This window comes from Phoca vitulina, unplaced genomic scaffold (genome assembly GCF_004348235.1).
Source record: "Phoca vitulina isolate PV1807 unplaced genomic scaffold, GSC_HSeal_1.0 scaffold45, whole genome shotgun sequence".
Lineage (NCBI taxonomy): Eukaryota > Metazoa > Chordata > Mammalia > Carnivora > Phocidae > Phoca > Phoca vitulina.
Window position 1 is genome coordinate 11,249,948 of NW_022589748.1, and position 18,252 is coordinate 11,268,199.

Genomic DNA, 18,252 nt, shown 5'->3' on the forward strand with positions numbered 1-18,252 from the left:
TGTCTCCCCACGGAGGGGCGCGCGTCCCTGCGCCGCGGCCGCTGCCAGGCGCCGGCGGCTCCTCGTCGAGGTGCACTCGCGCTCCGGGCTCCGGGCGCGCCGGAGCCGCTCCGCCGCTGCCGCCCGCCCCCCGCGCCCCCCGCGCCGCGCCCTCACCCCGGGGAGGGGCGGGGAGAGCCATGGGCCCGCGCCGCGTCCGCCGCCGCCGATCGCAGGCGCCCGAGCCCCGGGGCGCGGCGGGCAGCGGCCGCTGACGCGGGGCGCCGGCTGCCAACTTCGCGCGCGGAGCTCCCCGGCGGCGCGGTCCCGGCGGCGCGGGCGGCATGAAGACGAGCCGCCGCGGCCGAGCGCTCCTGGCCGTGGCCCTGAACCTGCTGGCGCTGCTCTTCGCCACCACCGCCTTCCTCACCACGCACTGGTGCCAGGGCACGCAGCGGGTCCCCAAGCCCGGCTGCGGCCAGGGCGGGCGCGCCAACTGCCCCAACTCGGGCGCCAACGCCACGGCCAACGGCACCGCCGCCCCCGCCCCCGCCGCCGCCGCCGCCGCCGCCGCGGGGAACGGCCCCCCTGGCGGCGCGCTCTACAGCTGGGAGACGGGCGACGACCGCTTCCTCTTCAGGAATTTCCACACCGGCATCTGGTACTCGTGCGAGGAGGAGCTCGGCGGGCTCGGTGAGTGAGCGGCGGCTCGGCGCCCGGCTACCCCACCCCCCTCCCCGCCCCGGGCGGCGCGGCCCCCGCGGCCCGAGCCCCGGCCCCGCGCTCCCTCCCGGCGGCCGGCCGAGGAGCCCCGCGCTCCGCAGGACTCGGCCGCACGCCCGGGCACGGGGTGCGCGCGGGAGCGGGCCCGGGGAGAGTGGGGGGCGGCCGGGACGCGCCGCCGTGCCGGGGCTCCGGGCGGAGCTGCTGCCCTTTCCGAGCGCCGGGCGCCTTTGGGGACGTCGCCGCGCCCCGGGGAGGCGCGTCTCCCGGGCACCCGGCCCAGCGGCCGGTCGGCGGGGCGCGAGCTCCTCTCCGCGCCAGAACTCGGCTCTGGGCTCGCCCCCTCCCCCGCCTTCGTTCGCGGGGCACCGGCTCCCCCTTCCCGGCCCGTCCCGCCTGGGGGAGGGCGCACCGACTGCTGCTACGAGGTCCACCCCCGCCCCGCCCCGCTCCGCAGATCCCCGGAGCCAGGGGCGGGGGGGGGGGGGGGGTTGTCGTTCTCCTAGACGGAGCTCGGACAGCACGAGAGTCGGGGGTGCGGGGAGCCCTTCGTGTCCTGGCCCCGCCCGGGAGAGGATGCAGCGGGAGGGGGGCGAGGCGGCGGGAAAGCGGGACCGCTCGGCTCGGCTCGGCTCAAAACTGGTGGGGGTGGGGGTGGGGGTGACTTTTCAGAAGGCAGATCAAACTGCGCCCTTTGCCTCGCTCCTCTTCCCGTGCGCGCCCCAGGGCAGCCGGGGCGGAGTGAGTGTCCTCCAGACGGGCAGTGAGGCCGTGGGGCCGGGGTGGGGGTGCAGGGCCACACCACCCACTACCTCCCAGATCATGTTGTGCTCTAGGTCGGGGCGTGGGGACCCTCTTGAGTGAATTGACCTCTCTCCCCAAGGTTAAAAGTCTGTGCATGCACAGCTCTTCTGCGCTCAGGGACGTGGTCTATGTGGGTACCCTGATGTCCATGGGGGTGGGTGACAATGGAGTTTGCCCTGAACAAGCTGTTGGCCTGATTGGTTGTCTAAAGGACAGAGAGACAAGAAGGTGTAAAATAAACCCAAGGAGGCTGCTCCCTCTGCCTGGAATTCCCTTCCCCACATCTTCCCTGGCTGGCTCCTCCTCACTCCACTGGCAGGTCCCCACCCCGCTTGCCAGGCAGGGTCTTCTGGAGAGAAGACCTCCCCATCCCCTTCGGAGGCAGGGTCCCCTAACTTTGTCTCTCGTCACCACCTTTATCTTCTTCATCACGCTTGGCACAACCTGAGATTTCCTGGAGCCTGCCTCTGGTCACTAGCCTCTTGTCCCCTGTCTCCACAGGATGTCCCTGTGAGGGCAGGGCCTGGGTTGCCTGCTTGACGGTCATCCCCAGCCTCTGGGGAGCATCTAGTGCACAGGAGGTCGTCGGTACACTTTGGTGGGATTCATGTGGGATGAGGGCCTGGGATGATAAACCTGCAAGGTTTCCTGGGGTGCCGTGCGCTCTGCCTTGCCTCTGGAGGTGCCCTGATGAACTTCTCTGTGACCACCTGTGATGCTAGCCGTTTGTCAGACAGCCGCTGTATGAATAGGCTTCCACCTCTGACCGGTTTCGCCCCATCAGACTCCCTTCTGATGTGCACTCAGAACTCACATCTTTACTCCGGGATGTAAAAAAAAAAAAAAAAAAAAAGAACCTCAAAAGGTATCTTGGCTAAAATTTTCTGCTTTCCACTCAGTCTGACCCTGACCTTTTCCACGGAGGCCTCGTAATGTCTTATCCTGGGGAACATCTGCACCTTTTGGGGTAGAGGTCCCCACACATCACCTCCACTTGTCACCAAGTTTCTCCTTTGTGTAGAAGCTCAGCCTCCTTGTCCTTCCTTTACGCACATACTTAAAAACCCAAGGCTGCGTCTCTGGAGTGGTCCGGTCCCTGCCTCTGTGGGGTGTCCCGGCCACCGATGGCTGGCTGAGTCTCTTCACTGGGGTCTCTCCTGGCTTCTCCCTGAAGGTCACGGCCCCACCTCTTGTGGTGATTTCCCTGTGCGGCGCGCATCCGTGTCACTCATCCAAGGCTCGACTCGGGATGTTTAAGCCCGAGCAGTTTAAAAGATTATTAATTGAAAAACATTTAAAGCAATGTTGGCTTACATTTATTGAGCCCTTAATGCGCACCAGGCACTGCTAAACTTCTTACCTGCCAGATCTTGCTGACTCCTTGCCAACACCTCCGTGGCAGGCCCTCCTAGGGTGCCTACTCTTCAGATGAGGAATTGGGGGTTCAGAGAGGTTTTTGTCCAGGCGTCCCAGCTGGTGAGGGGGCCCCGATTATCTTCGGGGACAGAAGGGCATCAGGGTGAAGTGAATGATGCTGTTGGGGGATCCGGGATGGGCACCATTTTGGGGGGCTCTCCGCCAGAGACCCTCTCCCCAGTCCTCTGTTCATAAAAACACGGGTGGTTAGTTTGTTGGGTAAATAAAACAAACCCACAGTTTTCCCTTTTCTCTTGAGCGCTGTTGGCTAGAGATCGCCCCTCCCAGAAAATCACAATTTTCCTCCCCGAGAGCTTGGAAAATAGTTATCAGCCTGTCAGAGCCGGTGAGAAATTGGGGAGGTCTGTGCCAGCTTGGATGGTTTCCCTGGCTGAACCCACAATGCCCAAATCCTGCCTCACTGCCTCCATGATCCTGTAAGGATGTCAGGGAGTACCTGGCCTCAAACTTTTGTTGCTATGACAACCTTTCTTCTGCGTTCTGTGACCATTTTGTAATTTATTTTTTATTCGAAGAGGGAAAAAAAAATGCCCCAACACCCTCCCCCCCCATAAAAAATCCTGCGCTCCTCTCTCCCCACCCCTGAGACATCAAGGACCATGTTCTTTCCCTCCTGCCCAAACTACAGGGAAGGCTTTCTTTCCTTCCCAGTGTTTTACGTTCACCCCAACGAAAACACCACCCACGAAATCCTGACCTCTCCGTGAGAAGCAGCTGCTAAGTGCTCCTTCCTCTCCAACGCTTGTTCGGTAATTTCTCTCTGTGCCCAGAAGAGCCTCTCCCCACTCTGGGCAGCCACAGGAAAATCTAATAAGCCCTTTTACCCACATGAAAAAGTCTACAGCGTTCACAAAGAAAACTGCAGCCTGTCCTAAACAGACTCAATCTCACCAGACCGGGCACAAAGAAAGCTTTTCTCCTTCTTCCAAGAAGGAGCATCAACCTCCTTCAACAAACAGAAAGGGAGCGTGGCCTTAACACAGAATTAGCCCGAGCCCTTCACGCAAATTGGATTTCTCCTCTGTATTAGACGGTCAGCAGGGCTGGGTGGTTGCCCGTTGTTGGCATTCTGGGGGTGGGGGCAGCGGAGGAAAGGTCTGGAGAAAGAACAAGGAAGGTCTGGGGGTTGGGGAGATGGGCTGGCGGGACGTGTGCTTGTGCTAAGTGGGAGCACAGGTGAGGTTGGGCTTCCTCTCTTGTGTGTTTGAACCTGAGTAAGTAGGTGACTCGGGAAGCCTGGAGGGGAGGCTGGGCAGGGTGGAGGAGGGCTTGCTGGGGTGCCTGGAGGGAGGTGGGACTGAGGCAGCCGCAGGGAAGGGAGGGAGGGGTCACAGGAAGCAGGAGCACTGTTTCTCCCGGGATGGGTGGATGGGTGGAGCAACGCCATTTGTGAAGGATGGAAGCTTCTCGAGTCTCCTGTTGGCAGTGTGGTTTGGGCAACAGCCTCAGTTTGCTCCCCTGTAGAGCGGGGATCAGAGCAGGTGGCACTGGTTGGAGGTGGGAATATTCAGGGAAATAGTGTGGGGAAGGTGCCGCTCACCTGCTGGGTGTGTGAGTGCCCCCTGCCCCCTCCAGAGGGCCGCCACCCTCCTCTCTCCCGTACACTTCTGCAGCGGTCACCCTGCTTCCTTCGCTGACCCCACTCTCGGCTCTCCACCCAGCCCCACAGCAATGGCCAGATCCTGTCCCTCCTTTGTTCAGCCCCCTCCGATGGCCCTGCTGTCACTTAGAGTCAAAACCCCATCCTCCCATGGCTCCTCCCGGCTGTGCCACTTCTCTGGGCTCCTCTCCTGCTCCCCCCCCGCCCCCGCCATCGTGGTCACTGATGGTCCCTGCCACACTGGCCCCCAAACGCCAGGCACACTCAGCCTCAGAGCCTTTGCACTGGCCCTTCCCTCTGCCTAGAATGTTTTTCCCCTAGATGGCCGCAAAGCTATTTCTGGAAACTTCTTCAAGTCCGTGCTGAGCTCTCTCTGAGCACCCAGTTCAAAACTGATCTCCCCACATTTCCTGCTGCTTTTTCTTCTAGCACTTGCCACGGACTTTACCTCGTCTGCTTTGTGTATTGCCCACCAGCTCCGTGAGGGTGACGGAATCTGCATTTATCTGCTTGGTTCACTGTTGCTTCTTAGGCCTCAGGACACTGGCACGCAGTAGGTGCTCAGTGAACATTTGTGGGGTGAATGTTGGATGCTGTTGGGAGGGCTGCGCGTTCTCGGGCTCCAAGTGTCTTCTTCCCCTGCAGTGAGGCAGGGGGCCAACCGGGGACACCTCCTCTTTCACTGAGGTGCCCACTACACACAGCTCTCCTTTACACAGCCAGGTGCTTGTGGGGTGGGGCCATTCTCACTTAGGAGGACAAAGCCCCTAGCTGAGCCCCCCTTTCTTGCTTCCCCTTCTTTTCTACAGAAAACCCCAGATCTTCTGCCTGTTCCCTTCAGTTAGGCCGCAACCTTTTTCACGAGTACGAGGACAGATATGATGTCCCCACCCAGGAGGCTTCTAGTGCTCGGAGCGTGTCGGTGTAATATCAGACGGGCTTTGTGTTAGGCTCGTCCGATGGGCGAGGACTCGGACTGCGAAAGGCCACCAAGATCAGTGTTGTTTTCTTCCATTTCCAGAACAGCTCTCTGACAGCCTCGTGCCATGGTTACACCTATTTTCTGGGGCACAGAGAGATGAAGTGACTTGCCCAAGGTCACACAGCTAACCAGAGGCAGAGCTGGGATGTGCACCCAGGCAGAAGGTTCCAGAAGCTGGCTCTTGCCTGCTGTGCGGCACCACACCCCCACCAACGCAACTCATTCAGGCTCCCTGGGCTCCTCCAATAGAAGAAGAGCTGTGCACCGGAGTCACGAGCCCCGGGTTCGAGCCCAGGCTCCGATGCCTACTTGCCGAGTGGCTCTGGCTAAGTCCCATTCCCACCCTTTCTGGCTTTTTCTTTCCTCATGTGTAGAAGGAAGGTTTTCTGTATTTTTTTGTCTGGATGGCAGAGGCAACAGAGCACCCCATGATGACAGGCTTCAGGGACAGACAGCTGGGGCCCCAGCCCCCGTGCCACCGCTCGCCTGCTGTGTGGCCTTGGCTGGGGGCTCGCCGTCTCTGGGCCTCAGTTTCCTTGGCTGGGACGCAGGGACGATCAGAGCTGCCTCACCAGCCTTGCTGGAGGTAAAGCACCGCAAACACCCAGTAAGGGCTGTGACTGACCCCGTGGCCCGGGGTCCGCTCGGAACCGTCCATCTGTTTCCTTTGGCCCCGCAGTGTTTACGGTCTTGGAATGAGTCGACAACAATTGAAAATGGAGACACTTCACGGAAACATCTGGATTTGTGGCTTTCCTCAAAAGCCTGGCAGGTCCGTGAACAACCGGGCCCGGGATCCCGTGGGAGTGGCAGTGGGCCCTCCCGGGAGGCCACAGGCCGCCCCCTCGCTGTGGACACGACCTGCCCCCTTCCAGGGGCCCCAGCCTTGGAAGAGTCCTCCTTGGTGCCTCTGGTCCTCTTGTCTCCATCTCGTCCTGCCGGCTCTTCATTCAGAATCCAGCCCCTGCCGACCAGGCCCTACAGCTCTGCCCTGGCCTGTGTCCTGGCACCCCGCCCCCGGACTAGGGCAGTAGGCCCTCCCTGGGCTCCCTGCTTCTGCCCTCGGCCCCCCTGGTCTGCTTTCTACCCAGCAGTGAAACCCGAGTCAGATGACCTCCGTCCGCTGTGCAGTCCGTCTCACGCAGGTTCAGGGCCAGCGCCTTCCAGGGCCTGTAGCCCGCTGTGCTGTACCCGCCTCACCTCTCTTACGGCACCCCCTTCACTCCGCCCCAGCCCCAGGAGCCTCCTTGCTGGTCCTTGAACAGGCCAACGCCTTTCTGCCCCAGGGCCTTTGTACTTGCTGTTCCTGCCATCTGGGAACTCTTCTCCCACATGTCTGCAAGGCCGGCGGGTCTGGGCTCAAATGTCCTCTTTCCCAGGGGCCTTCCCTGACCACGCCCTTTCAATCAGCAACCTCACCCCCCGCCCCAGCACTTCCCTCCCACCTTCTCCCCCCGTGGCTGTGATCATGGTGTTACCCACTACATATCATACTCCTTTATCTTATGATCTCTCTCCCCTGCTCCCCAGCCAGCTCCGTGGGGACAGGACGTGGTCCGTGTCACAGAGTGCCACATTCCAGCGCCTAGACGGGCTGGCACTTAGTGAGGGTGCAGTGACGGTGTGTTGAATGCATTTGGGATTCTAGAACTTCTCTGGACTTCTGGGTACAGCCAGAGGCCCCGGCTCTGTGCTCCGTGCCCGTCATTCCCACAGACCTGTCAGTCAGTCTTCTTCGCTCTCCCCTCTTCTGTTCTGCTCCTGAGAAGCGGTGTTCCGTGGGACCCCGTGGGGAGCTGGAGGGGTTCAGTGTGCTCATTGCCCCTGTCTAATCTGGGGGACCAGGCTTTTGGGGATGCTATGACCTCGGGCCTCTCTGTGTTGCCCGCAGGACCGTGGTGTTGAAGCTCTTTTGGTCCCAAGTGACAGAAGCGGACTCAAGCCCCAATACGGAAAAGGCGTGCCTCATGGGGGGCTACTGCCCCCCACAGTGTCCAGGTGGAGATGCAATCACCAGGCCTCGCAGGTCAGAGCCAAGGCCACCCGGGCTCCTGGAGGCCCGAGGTGGTGGGCCCTCCTGCCAACTAAAATCCTACAGGGGCCATCCTGGAACAACAGGAGAGGGCCATAGAGGGGTGGTGGGGGCTGTGGGGAACCGGGGGCATCTGCCTCCACTAGAAGGGCAGCTGCTGAGCCCTAGATGACCATTCTCATTGCAGGGTGGAGGCCCATATGGGACCCTATTGTCCATTTTGTCAAAACTCCAGGTGTTTCTAGGAAATCTCCTGATTGTTAAAATTTGGGAACCGATTCAATTAAAAAATAAGAAGCCTGCCCTGGTGCAGGCCAAAAGCAAACACTTCCAAGGGGGCGAGCAAACCCTCCTCTTGCCAGTTTGCAATTTCTAGAGCCGAGCTTTGCTGGTAACAAGATTTGATTCCACGTCTGTTGGTTCACAGTCTTGAGACAGAATCTGATGGGACGGTGTGGTGCAGGGGGCCGCGATTGGTCCCGTCTGCTGTGTTCTGGGAGGGGGGTAGGATTGCACAACCAGTCCTGTGGGAGAGAGGGCCAGAACTGGGAGCCAGGGCAACGGAGGGTCCTAGGGCAGACATTCCAAAAAGGAGTCCATCCTCTTGGCCAGGACTGTAGGAATCACTGCAAGCAAGAGAAACTCATTTGAAATGGCCTTGAGCAAAAAAAAAAAAAAAAAAAAAAAAAGGGAACTATGGTCTTTTTTTTTATAGATTCTGATTTTTTCTAAAGATTTTATTTATTTATTTGTTTGAGAGAGAGTGAGAGCACAAGTGGGGGGAGAAGCAGAGGGAGAGGGACAAGCAAGACTCTGTGCTGAGCTTGGAGCCCGATGCGGGGCTTGATCTCACGACCCTGAGATCATGACCTGAGCCAAAACCAAGAGTGAGATGCTTAACTGACTGAGCCACCCAGGCGTCCCCCCCACTTTAAAGTAATCTCTGTACCCAAGCTAGGGCTCAAACTTGCAACCCTGAGATGAAGAGTCACATGCTCCGCCGACTGAGCCAACCAGGCACCCCCGTGGTGCCTCTTAATAGAAAGTCTCATGAGAAGAGTCTGGGTGTGTGACGTGGCTGGATCAAGCAGGGTTGTTGGGACTCTGTCTTTCCAGCACTTGGCTCTGCCTTCCTCTGGATTAGCTTCATTCTCAAGCGGACCCTCCCCTCTGGCTGTCCCTGACAGCTTTGAGCTTCCCTCCTGTCCTTCCAAGAACTTCAGTGGAAAAGCAAGGTCTTCCTTCCCAAGGTCGAAACAAAAGTCCCAGAACTGGTTCTCAGAGGATGAACTGGATTGTGTCCCCAGCCCTGAACTGATCAGTGTGGCCCAAGTGGGTGGCCAGGCCTTGGTCACTTGTGCCCTTGGTCACATGGTCACACCCCAGGGGGCAGGAGATGAAGACATCTCTGCCCGAGCCACGTGGTCTGAGAGTGAGAGGAGTGTAGCAGTTAGCTCTTGCCACGTAACGCTGCGTAACAACAACACCTCCGTGGCATACAACAATAAATGCCTCCGTGGCAGGCATTTACTCAGCTTGAGTGTGTGGCTCAGCAACTTAGGCTGGGCTGGGCTCACTCACGTGCAGTGGGCACTGGCTGGGGGCTGGGATGATGGAGGCAACCTGGGCCTCTTATCCTCCAACAGGCTAGCCCGGGCCGTTCTCATGGTCGTGTCAGAGACGTGAACGCGGGAGCAAGCCACACTGTGTTGTGCTCTTCCAGCCCTTGCAGACACCGCGTGTACTTACATCCCATTGGCCAAAGCAAGTCACATGGCCGAGCCCAGAGTCGGCGTGTGGGGGTGCTGCAGAGTTATGGCGGCCAAGGGCATGGATACATGGAAGGGGGAGGAATTGGGGGTATTAAAGCAATCGCTCTATCACAGGCATCCTTCAGACTCCGGGGCTGGTCCTAGTAAAAGGGGCAGTAGATGCTGGTCAGGTAGGAACAGAGATGCCCCCCTGACACAGCAGGGGTGCATCTGGGAACCGGAGGAGTTTGTGGCCATGCCCTCCATCCCTGGCCTCCTTCTTTTAGCCAAGACACTGCAGCTGTGCTTGAAGCCAGGGGTTCTTAACTGTTGGGGGCTCTGGGGCTCTATGATGCTGGCATAAAACCAGGTGCCCGCATCGCAGAGAAAGGCATCCCCCCAAACACACCACTTGGCCGACAGTTTCCTGACGTCCATCCCCGGAGACCACATCAGGCTATCTCTGATCCACCTGGTGTTTCCCGAACTTGGCCTATGCCCCCGATTCATCTAGAGAACTTGTTAAAATGCAGGTCCCCAGGGTCTTGCCCTTGGACTTTTTGCTTGGTGTGTCTGGGGTGAGGCCCGGGAATCTGTATTTCTAAATAGCTCCCCAGGGGTTTTGGGGAACACGGCGGGCATGAGCACCAGTGTTCGGAGCCAGCCCTGTCATTTTGCATCTGGGAATGAGGCAGTGGGCAGGCCTGGCTCCCTCCCTCCGAGCCCCTGCCTGCCGGCTCCCCCTGCCGGGCGGCTCCCCCTACCAGCCGGCTCCCCCTGCCTCCTGCTCTCTGGTCTCCCGGGACCACCTTCTGCTCCCCCTGCTCTGTGGTACTGGCCTCCCTGCAGTTCTGGATGCTCCAAGCTGATTTCCCACTGCGGGGGGTTGGCTGTTGCCCGTCCCTCGCCCAGAATTCCCTTCCCCTGTATCTGTAGGTCTCTGCCTCGTCAACCCCTAGCCCTAGCTTCTGTCTCCTCCTGAGGCGGCTCCCTGCAATGACCTTTTTATTTATTTCCATGCCTCTTCACGATTTGTATCTCTCATCCCAAAGTAAACACCTCAGAGCAGACCAGAGACGGCGTTCAGCTTCTCACTGTAGTGTCCCAGGAGCGGGACACAGCAGTCCTTAGGAAGTGGCAAAATCCCCTGGGATCGGAGAGCTGACACCCAGGGCCTCCCCATCCTGGGAATGTGCATGTTGCCTTGGAAATGCTCAAACCCCACGGAATCATTGAGGAGGGCTGCGGGGGGGTGGGGGTGGGCAGGCTGTGTGTGTGTCGGGGGAGGGGTGGGGGACAACGCGACGGGGCAGGGTCACACAGCCCCCATGGCTCCCCAGGCCTGTCCCATGGACCTCACAGATCCCAAGGAACGTGTGGTTTGGGTGGGGACACTGGTGGAGACCGTGGTTTAGAACAGAGCAAGCAGGAGGTTTTCGTCTTCCGAGTTTTCAGAGGAAACGTGGTCCTCAGTTTCTGTATCTGAAAAGTGGGGGTAATGGTGGTACCAGGCTTTTTGGATGGGCTCCTTCCAGGGATTCCTGGTTGATATCTCCTCCACATGGAAGGCCAGAATCCCTGCCCCCAAACAGTCCCTCAGCTCCAAAAATGAACACGAGGGACCCGAACTCTGTAATTGGCTGGTGATGGTGGTGAGATGTGGAAGGTGGCCTGGCCCCACGCTGCCCAGGCCGTTGGGATAACTGGGTTGTAGGGTGCGGGGCCTGCCCACTTCCCCACTGGGGTCGCGGCCAGTGGCTGTGGGGGCCTTGTCCTGTGTCCCAGCCTCCCAGGGACCGGGTCCAAGGTGATGGCTGGACCAGGGTGGGGAGAGGACAGAGCGGGGTGGGGAGAAGCAGAGCAAGACGAAGGGACAGAGAGGGAGAGAGACAGACACAGGGGCACATGCAGACACACGCACACACATGTGCGCACGCGGAGGGAGCGGGCCTGAGGAGCTGGAGGGGAGCCGCGGAGGGGAGCCTGACATAGCCCGGGAGGCAGGAGGGGGCACCTCTGGCCCTTTCTCTGCCCTTTTCCAGGAGTCTGCGGCTCTGCCCAGGGCGGCTCTTCCAGGTCTTCCTCCCTTGGCCCTGGGCGTGGGGGGGCGGGGGGAGGCAGGGCAGCCAGGCCGGCCCCTCGCCCAGTCTCCCTCCTCACTCCACCCATGCCCTGTTGGGGGGCCTCTCCAAACCTACCAGGTTATTTTTGTCAGTCATTCGCAAGCTAGGAAACTCAGTCTGTGGGAGGCAGCTTCTCAGCAAGCCAACTGGATCTGCGCCCGGTCGCCTCTGGGACACACTTGTGGATCCTCCACAACCCTCTGTCTGTGTCCGTTTGTCCTCCCTTCTCTCCGGGCCTCTGTCCACCCTGCGTTCTCTGTCAGAGGGTCCAGCTCTGGAGAAGGGGAGGGAGAGGCTCAACTCCCTGCTTCTGTCTGTCCCCCCTGTTCATGCCGCATCCCCCCACCTTGCCATGCGAGAGCTCTTCTGGGTGGTCCTGGAAGAAGCAGAGAGGGAGGGAGACCCTCCCCGGAGCACAGTTGGGTGGGGTGGACACAAGTCTCCAGTCACCACTCCGTTGCTGCCTCCACTTGGGGGTTTGAAGGGAATGGACAAACCCCACACTAACCACTTGCTGTCGCGCCCTCACCAGCTGGGACAGGCTGCGTCATGCTGCTGTAACCAGCTGCAAATCTGGGAAGGTTCAAACAACCGTGGCGACTGTGTTTCATGTTGTCCTCCTCAGGGACCTGGATAAGAGAGGCTCCATCTCCAGGCCTCCATGGCTGCTGAGGCCAGGGCGCGGGATGAGTTTCTGCCTAGAAATGGCACCTGCCACTGGCCAGAGCAAATCCCAAGGTCGCATCTAACATCCTCAGGGGCTGGAGGATGGCCGTCCTACCATGGGCCTAGAAGCGGGGAGCTGGGAAGATTGGTGACGGCGGTGGGGATGGCTACCACACCCGCACCCTGCCCCTCTCAGCCCCATCTCAACAAACGACAAAAGACACACACGCACATACACACCACTCAGTCCATCAGCACATCCTCTTGGCTTCTTTGAAAATCATATCCGGAGTCCAAACATTTTTCGCCCTCTCTCTGCTACCGTGGCTGAGCCAGGACCATCCCTTGCCTGGACAACTCCAGCACCCCCCTCACTGGTCTTCCTGCCTCCCCTTGTGCCCCATAGTCTGCTAAGAGTTCCTGTACACATTGGATGACGTCCCTCCAGTGGTCTCATCTCACTTGGGTAAAGCCAAAGTCCTCCCAGTGGCTGCAGAACCGGACCTAAGTTGTCCCTGTTGTCCACTACATTGTTCCTCGCTTCCTCTGCTGGGCTTTTGTGCCCACCCCCGGGCATGTTTCTGCCTCAGGGCCTTTGCACTTACAGATTCCTCAGCCTGAACACTCTTTCCCAGATTCCCACCCCCTCACTAATAAAATGTGTGGGGTCTTCTCTGGTCACTCTGTTTAAAACCGTGACCCCCACTCCCAGCACACCCTCTTCCACCACTCAGCTTAATTTTTTTTCCTATAACGCTTCTCCTCCTGACATTCATGGACCTCAAATGCCCCAGTGACAGGCAGCCCATTCTCAGAGAATCACGAGCTACATCGACTCTGTTTTATGGACAAGGACACTCAGTCTCTGTAGGGAAAATGACTCCTTGCAGAGCTGGCGCTGGGACCCGGATTGGTTCCCCTTGGCCCTGGCTTCTAGCTGCTGGTCTTTTGTTATCCCTTAAAGATCCACAGACCTTGACCTTCAGTTTCATGACTTCTGCTCGATTTGTCAGAAGAACGGTTATTTAAAAATAGCCCTTCCCCGCTCCCCAAGAAGCCACTTTTCCTGGGATGGGTAGGAAGTGAACAGTTGGAATTACTCCGATGGGAAGCCTTGAGATTCTTTTTTTAAAAAAAGATTTTATTTATTTATTAGAGAGAGAGAGAATGAGCAGGGGGAGGGGCAGAGGGAGAGGGAGAAGCAGGCTTCCCGCTGAGCAGGGAGCCCGATTCGGGGCTCGATCCCAGAGTCCTGGGATCATGACCTGAGCCGAAGGCAGACGCTTAACCGACTGAGCCACCCAGGCGCCCCGAGCCTTGAGATTCTTATTCATTCTTTCATTGAGTTTTGTGAGCACCTACTATATGTTAGGTTTTGTCTGTAAGTGCAGGGATGTTAGCAGGTAACAAGACAGAGGGAGTTTTTAATCTCATGGAGCTTGCATTCTAGAGCAGGAAGACAGACACGAGGTTGTATATACATTTGCGCATTTTACTGAGATTTATTGAGCCCCTGCTAAGGCCACTGTGGGTTTGGTGGTGAGCAAAACAGACAAAGGCCTTGTCTTCACAGATCTGACATCCTAGGCAATGAGAACAGGTTTATTGGTGATCCTGGCCATGTGGCACCAGATTCAGGCCAGAGTGACCCTGGGACTCAGGGGTTGGGGAAACAATCAGACTCCCTGCAGGAATGAAGGCTGACTGGCTGATTCCACATGTGTTCTTGCTTGCACCAGCCCGACACATCTCTGTGACTTTTCGTTTTCCTGCTAACGGTGGTGGAGTAGAATTTGGAGACCCATGGTCATCTTTCCATGTATGAACCCTCATCTACCAGCCAAGTTGTTCTCGACCTTCAAGTATTTTCTGGGACAGTTATTCCCGTTTTCAAGGATTTATCCTCCTTTGTAATAAGAGATTATTTGGAAGGATTTTCTGGAGGCTGTCTTGTCTTCTTCAGTCTTCATTTACTTATTTATTAATTCACTCATTCATTCAGCCTGTTTACTGAGAGTTTATCTGCTGGGCACCAGGAATATTGGAGAACTTGATGAACAAGGTCCCTGCTCGCAAGGAGCTCACATCCCAGTGGAGAGAGAGAGAATAGATAAGTTAATAAAATAATAATAGCTAATTCAGTAATTTCATAGAGACGTAAGTGCTACAGAACAGGGCCATGAGGTGGCACTCAAGGTTGGAGTTGCTTTTTTTGTTTTTTTTTTTTAAGATTTTATTTATTTATTTGACAGAGAGAGAGCACAAGGCGGAGTGGCAGGCAGAGGGAGAAGGAGAAGCAGACTCCCTTCTGAGCTGGGAGCCGGATGCAGGACTCGATCCCAGGATCCCGGGATCATGACCTGAGCTGAAGGCAGACACTTAACCATCTGACCCACCCAGGCGTCCCTGAGATTAGAGTTTTTGATAGGGTGTCATGGAAACTTCCTTGAAGGAGTGCCTCAAGAAGTGAGACCCGAATGAGCCAAGGGAGGCAGCCTTCTGGGGGCGAGGAGAAGTCTAGGCAGAAGTAGTTCATCCTTAGTGGTGGGTCACTTTGGTTTTCTATCCACGGAGTCAATTTTCTGTGAGTTGTGTTTTCTTGGAAAATAATTTATTCATCGAGAGTTTTGAACTGACTTGAGTAAAATTTAGCACAGTATTTTCTTAGGATTAAAAGGAAAAGTCTCTCTTTGATTGGTTTCCTTTTTGTACTCCTTGTCCTGTGGATTTGAGTTTTCTTTTTCTTGTTTTTCTTGTTGGAGTCTGCCGAGTGTGATAGGGGCCCTGGTGAACGTTGCTTTTCACACCCTCCAGAAAATGCAGACTGGCTTGAAATCCTTACATGGGACCTGGGCTGAGATGTCACATCCTCACTCTGGAGACCCTGATAATTTGGTCCAGCTTCCCCTCCTTATTTTTCAGCCCAGATCTTGCCAGGCTGTTTTATGGTCCCTGCCCTCCTCCCATCCCAACCCCCCTGCCTGTTTTTAAGAATCAGTTCTCTAAAAAAAAAAAAAAAAAAAAAGAATCGGTTCTCTATCAATTCTGTTTGTTTAAATTTTCGAATACAGCCTGTTTTCCTTTGGCTCAGTTTTTTGGGGTTTGTTTTATTAGCATTTTCACATATTTGAGTTGAAAACTTTGTTTCTGTAGTTAAAAAAAAAAAAAAATGCATTTAATGCTATGAGTTTGCCTCTGAGCCTCACTTTGGCCCTGTCTTGTGAGTTTCAAAATACATTGCTTTCTTTGAAATGATTTTCTGAAATCACAATTTTGTCTCTAACAGTTCTTTTTTTTTTTTTTTAAGATTTTATTTATTTATTAGAGGAAGAGAGAGTGGGAGAGAGAGAGGGAAAGCATGAGCAGGGGGAGGGGCAGAGGGAGAAGCAGACTCCCCGCTGAGCAGGGAGCCTGATGCAGGACTCAAACCCAGGACCCCGGGATCATGACCTGAGCCGAAGGCAGACGCTTAACGACTGAGCCACCCAGGCGCCCTTGTCTCTAATGGTCCTGAAACTTCATTTTCGTTTCTCATTAATGCAAGAATAATTTAGTAGAGCACTAGAAATTTCCCAGTGCTTTGTCTTATTTGCTGAAATGTTTGGCATCGATTTCTAGTTTTATTGAATCATAAAGTGACCTGTGAACTTTCTGCTTCATAATCCTTAAGAATTTTTTGGGCAGTGTCTTGGTAAATGTCCCTGAAAAAGCAGGGACAGTCCCTGTGTGTCGGGTAAAGCAGCTCTATAGCTATATTATTCAAGGACTTTCTTGTTTATTTCTCTGCTGTCTTGATGTGACAAAAGCTGAAGTAGGTCAAAGTCTTTCCCTTCCATAGAATTCTTTCCATTTTTACTTGTGTCTCTGCTAGTTTTTGTTTTTATAAAGTTTGATTCGATGTTATTCATCATAGAACGATTCATGACAGTTATATTTTCATTGTGAAATTGTGGATTTTATCTTTTGTCAAGATAAAATGACTGTTTTCCCCTAGTGAATGCTTTTTGCTTTGGATTCTATTTTTTCATATTTTAATATTGCTATCCCAGCTTTGTTTTGTTTGCATCCCTTTGATGTGTCTCTCTCTAGCCTTTTCATTTTAACTTTCCATGTCTTTTTGGTAGGTGCATATCTAGCAAGAGCATTATAGTTAGATTCAGTCTTCCAGTACAACCGGGGCATCTTAACCAAACAACATTTATAAATACATCCGATCTCATTTCTACTTCAAGGGTGGGCCATGTGGTGCCTCCACCAAGGCGAGAGGAGGCTCGAGGACCCAGTTTCAATTCCAGCCCAGAGGAGCAGAGACACAAAAGAAAGAAAGATTCTCTCCACCTCTTGAGTTGGGTCTCATTATGTCCCTAAGACATGTCTTCCTTTGGGCAGAGGTTTAAGTGTCTCGGGCTCAGTGTCCCTAACACTCCGCGTTGCTGGTTCAGGTTTCTGCAGGGTCAGTCTGCCCTTCATTGCTTCTGATGGGTAACTCTACCTTTGTATCTGTGGGACCTTACGATCCTTCCTGTCTGCATGTGGCTCCCATTTCAACTGGACTGCTTTGCTGGCAGCTCTCCTCAAATGAAATCTGTTGTCTTAGCTCCAATCTGCCAAGCCTCGGTTATAGAGTTTAGAGTTTATGCTTTCTTAGGGACATAAACAAATGCTTTTACGAGTTATCCGTGCTTCCTTTAATGAGTACCTTCCAAAGAGGTACTTCTCTTCTCTATCTTGAGTATATTGTTCCTCTTTCTAGGTTTGTAGGATTGTCCCCCCAGTGCCCTATGTGTGATTATTTTCCATGTGCTTCCTCATTTTGGGTATGGAATGGTCTCTCCAGGCCTAGTATTTGCTCACACATAGAGCGGGTTCTCTTTGATCTTTCTCACCCACCTGGCTGCTCTTAATTCCTGTTCACCTGTCTTAAGACCTTAACTGGTCCTGAAGACTGGCATTTATATCGCTAAGCTGATTTCTGTTTCGGGGGATTTTAAAAATATTTTGTGACTCTGCTAGCTAGAGGTTGGACCTCCCTTGCTCACCTCCTGATGAACCTTGAATATGGCAAAGAGGAATTACTTTCCTTAACAGAAATGGTTGATATAAAACTACACTTCCCCAGGTGCACCCTGCCTACAATTTTTCCCGTCTTTGCCCAGTTTTCTTTGCAATTCAAGATGCGACACGCTGTTGCCTGTCCACTCAGGCTCTCAGGCATGTGCCCTCACTGTGGATCGCAGATGCTGGCTGGCTGGCCGCAAGCTGGGGTGAGCGGTCCTGGTCTCCATAGAAAGTGCTCAGTCCTCCAGAGGATGGGCGCTGCCTCTACCACAGCCGGTGATGTTGTGGACTTAGGGCAGCGGAGCCCTTTAGGCTTCTTCTTCCTTGGCTGCAAAGATAAGTGGACTCATGGGAATTCCTTTTTGGTCCAGCAGAGATCATTGCCAATAGACCCCAACTGTAGCTCCCCTTGTAGCATTTCACTGCTTTATGTGTCTCCTTGACATTTTGGTTGAAAGATGGACAAGGGGGGAAAATCACACATCCCTGGCCCGCCGCCAGTCTTAAGCTAGAAGCCCACATCCTCTGATGGGCACAGGTTTTGAGAAGGAGGAGGGGAAAGTGTGGTAGACATCTCCACTGGATTTAGAATCTAGAAAATATAAGTTGGCGTTGTGACCCATTTATTCACTCATTCGCTCCTTCATTACACGACTACTCACTAAGCTCTGGATAGACGTTAATATTTTATCAGGTGCCTTATCCTGATAGGAACTGGAGATAAAAAATGGCTAGCATTGAGTCTCTGTCCTGGCAAAGAATTCCTCCAGGGCCAGCTCTGTGTGATCCTGACTAAATGACTCAACCTAGCGGAGCCTCATTTTACCCGTCGATAAAATGGCCATAAAAGCCCAAAACATCTGAAGGGTCATTGTGAGCTTGAGAAGGTGCAACATATGGGGTGAGGTCTCTTCCCTAGCGCCCAGCACCGGAGTGCAGGAACGCATTTGATGCCTTCAGATCTGGATGAAGCTCTTGGAATGCAGGGAGATGGTCTGGGATGGGGACACTGGTGGGAAAAGAGATGCCAGGCTCTTAACTGGCTCCAGGAGATGCCCGGGGGGCGCGGCCCAGGAGTCTGGCTAGTCACCCACCTG

The 18,252-nt window shown here is 55.2% G+C and overlaps 1 protein-coding gene across 2 annotated transcripts in view; it reads left to right on the forward strand.

Annotated features, from left to right (window-relative positions):
* The first annotated feature begins 298 nt into the window (after nt 1-298).
* Nucleotides 299-18,252, forward strand: part of GSG1L (GSG1 like) — a 203,621-nt gene continuing 185,667 nt past the window's right edge. For both annotated transcript variants that reach the window (XM_032430865.1, XM_032430866.1), the window contains exon 1: nt 299-672. In XM_032430865.1, coding sequence (XP_032286756.1) covers nt 324-672 — 349 coding nt within the window. In that variant the 5' untranslated portion in view covers nt 299-323. The remainder of the gene's footprint in view (nt 673-18,252) is intronic.